This window comes from Apium graveolens, chromosome 2 (genome assembly GCF_009905375.1).
Source record: "Apium graveolens cultivar Ventura chromosome 2, ASM990537v1, whole genome shotgun sequence".
In the NCBI taxonomy this organism is placed as follows: domain Eukaryota; kingdom Viridiplantae; phylum Streptophyta; class Magnoliopsida; order Apiales; family Apiaceae; genus Apium; species Apium graveolens.
The window spans coordinates 298,219,804-298,222,185 of NC_133648.1; the positions used below are offsets into that span (position 1 = coordinate 298,219,804).

General features: G+C 34.2%; 1 protein-coding gene across 1 annotated transcript; it reads left to right on the forward strand.

The window, feature by feature from the left end:
- Positions 1–370: 370 nt before the first annotated feature.
- LOC141702464 (secreted RxLR effector protein 161-like) lies at positions 371–1,803 on the forward strand. The gene is made up of 2 exons (XM_074506135.1): positions 371–802; positions 1,774–1,803. The coding sequence occupies exons 1-2, from the start codon at positions 371–373 to the stop codon at positions 1,801–1,803; spliced, it is 462 nt and encodes a 153-aa protein (XP_074362236.1).
- The last annotated feature ends 579 nt before the right edge of the window (positions 1,804–2,382 follow it).

The window sequence follows — 2,382 nt, forward strand, 5'->3', positions numbered from 1 at the left end:
TCGTGATCCATAGGCTGGAAAGGAAGGTGTGCAAGTTAGATAAGACTATATATGGTCTTAAGCAATCACCTACTTTATGGCATGAAAAGTTTGACAAACTTATCATGTCTGATGAATTTAGAGTCAATGAAAGTGACAAATGCATTTATTACAAATTTGAAAATGATATTTGTACTATTATCTGTGTGTACATAGATGACCCGCTGATATTAAGTTCAAATATTCATGCATTAAATAAAGTGAAATTATTGTTGAATGCCAACTTTGAAATGAAAGATCTTGGAGAAGCAAGTGTTATTCTTGGTGTCAAGATTACTAGGTTGAAAAGATCTTAAAGAAATACAATTACTTTGACTGTAAACCTGCTAGTATGCCATATGACCCTAGTGTTAAGTTATTTAAAAATGAGGGATACGGTATAAGACAACAAGAATATGCAAGTATCATTGGCAGTCTTAGATATGCTGCTGATGGAACTACACCCGACATAGCCTATGTCGTGGGATTGTTGGGCAGGTTTACCAATAGACCTAGTATGGAGCATTATCATGCTATTGACAGGGTCATGAGATACCTCAAGAAAACTATGAACCTTGGATTACACTATGGTAAATTTCCCGCTGTCCTTGAAGGATACAGTGATGCTGACTGGAATACCTTGTCAGAAGACTCCAAGGCAACAAGTAGCTATATTTTTAATATAGCTGGTGGTGTTGTTTCTTGGAAATCAAAGAAACTGACTATATTAGCTAAGTCAACTATGGAAGCAGAATTGATAGCACTAGCTATAGCCAGTGAAGAGGTAAGTTGGTAAAGAAACTTGCTAGCAAAGATCCCTTTATGGGAAAGACCGGTGCCGTCTGTCTTAATCCATTGCGATAGTGTCTCGGCTATCGATAAAATTCAGAACTGTTATTTTAAAGGTAAGAAATAACACATATGTCATAAGCACAGTATTGTTAGAGAATATCTCTTTAAAGGTTGGATCACATAACATCTGACGATAATTTGGCAGATCCTTTGACGAAAGGATTAGCCAGAGAGAAAGTCTATAAAACTTCGGTTAATATGGGACTATTGCCCGTCGAGAGTATTCAATCATGACGGTAACCCAACATAATGAATTGGAGATCCCAAAAAATAGGTTCAATGTGGTAATAACAAGTCATGAAGTGATATGCGGATAACATGTTATATTAAAAAACATGTTATCTGAAATGATAAGAGGTTGAGTTATTTTGAAACTCTTAATGAGATCTATACTTTATTTCGAGGGAGTACCTAACTTCAGGAGTACTCTTGATAGACTCACCGATGTGAATATAAAAGCGAGGGCCGCTTCTTATGAAATAGACGTTCACATACTGGGATAGACGTGCAGGGCCTTTAATGCACGAGCTATTTGACTACATCTTGAAAGGTTATGCGTGATTTAATATCCGGGATAGAGTTCAAGACTACGAGTCACTTTTGTTTAACTCAAGATCCTACTCACTATGCAATGGTTCAATTCTGAAGACACCTTTGTTTAAGTCTATCCTTATTTTCTTCGATATTGCTCATAGTTTATTATTTTTAAAATATTCAAGTGGGGGATTGTTAGTATTTTTATGTGAATTATTTTTTAAATAATAATTAAAATCGAGATTGTGGAACATATGATCAGAAGGGGATGATTAAGTTTTTCACTTAACGACTATTTTTTTTGGAATGAACTGATTTGGAATATCAATGTATCAGTTTTATTTTTTGTTTTTTCAAAACCTTGTCCAGGTTCACTCTTTTAATGGTTTTGCCGTTTGAAAAAACAAAAATTTAAATGTATGCATCTCATTTATTGGGACTATTTTCTTGGCTCATTTGCATGATTGTATTTTTTCATTTATAGCTCCTATGGCTATATAAGCTGGTCACTTTTCAATATTTTGGTTCAACAAATTGTTTTCTCCTATCTTGTTAACCTCATCATCTCTCTCTTATTATTTTAGTCCAAAAATCATATTTGTGTAGATTTTCTTACATTCAGAGCATTCCATTATAGCCAGTTACAATAACAAATCATCATACACTAGCCATGTACACTTTTACCAAATCAAGTTTACTTTACCCGTGTACACAACATATTTTTTATACAATCTCCTTTTGATTCCCAGCATTCTCCGCTTCGTGTTATTATTTTCTTATTTTTTCTGGTGTTAATTTTTTGAGCAATAATTCTTCTTGAGGTGTAGATCGAACATTTTTTCTTCTAGTGCATAAATTTACCGTATAGAATCAATTGTTTTGAGATGTTTTATCTTGGGGATGACGGGTTAAACGTGATTGTCTAGCACTATTTTGGACATAGCCATGAAATGTCTTAAAGAAAGCGCGATCCGTGAC

Bases quoted from the DNA above. Each gene is read 5' to 3' on its own strand.
- LOC141702464 (XM_074506135.1), top strand. From the start codon at position 371: ATGCCATATGACCCTAGTGTTAAGTTATTTAAAAATGAGGGATACGGT. The intron at 803-1,773 runs GTAAGTTGGTAA...AACCTTGTCCAG, and splicing joins TAGCTATAGCCAGTGAAGAG to GTTCACTCTTTTAATGGTTT.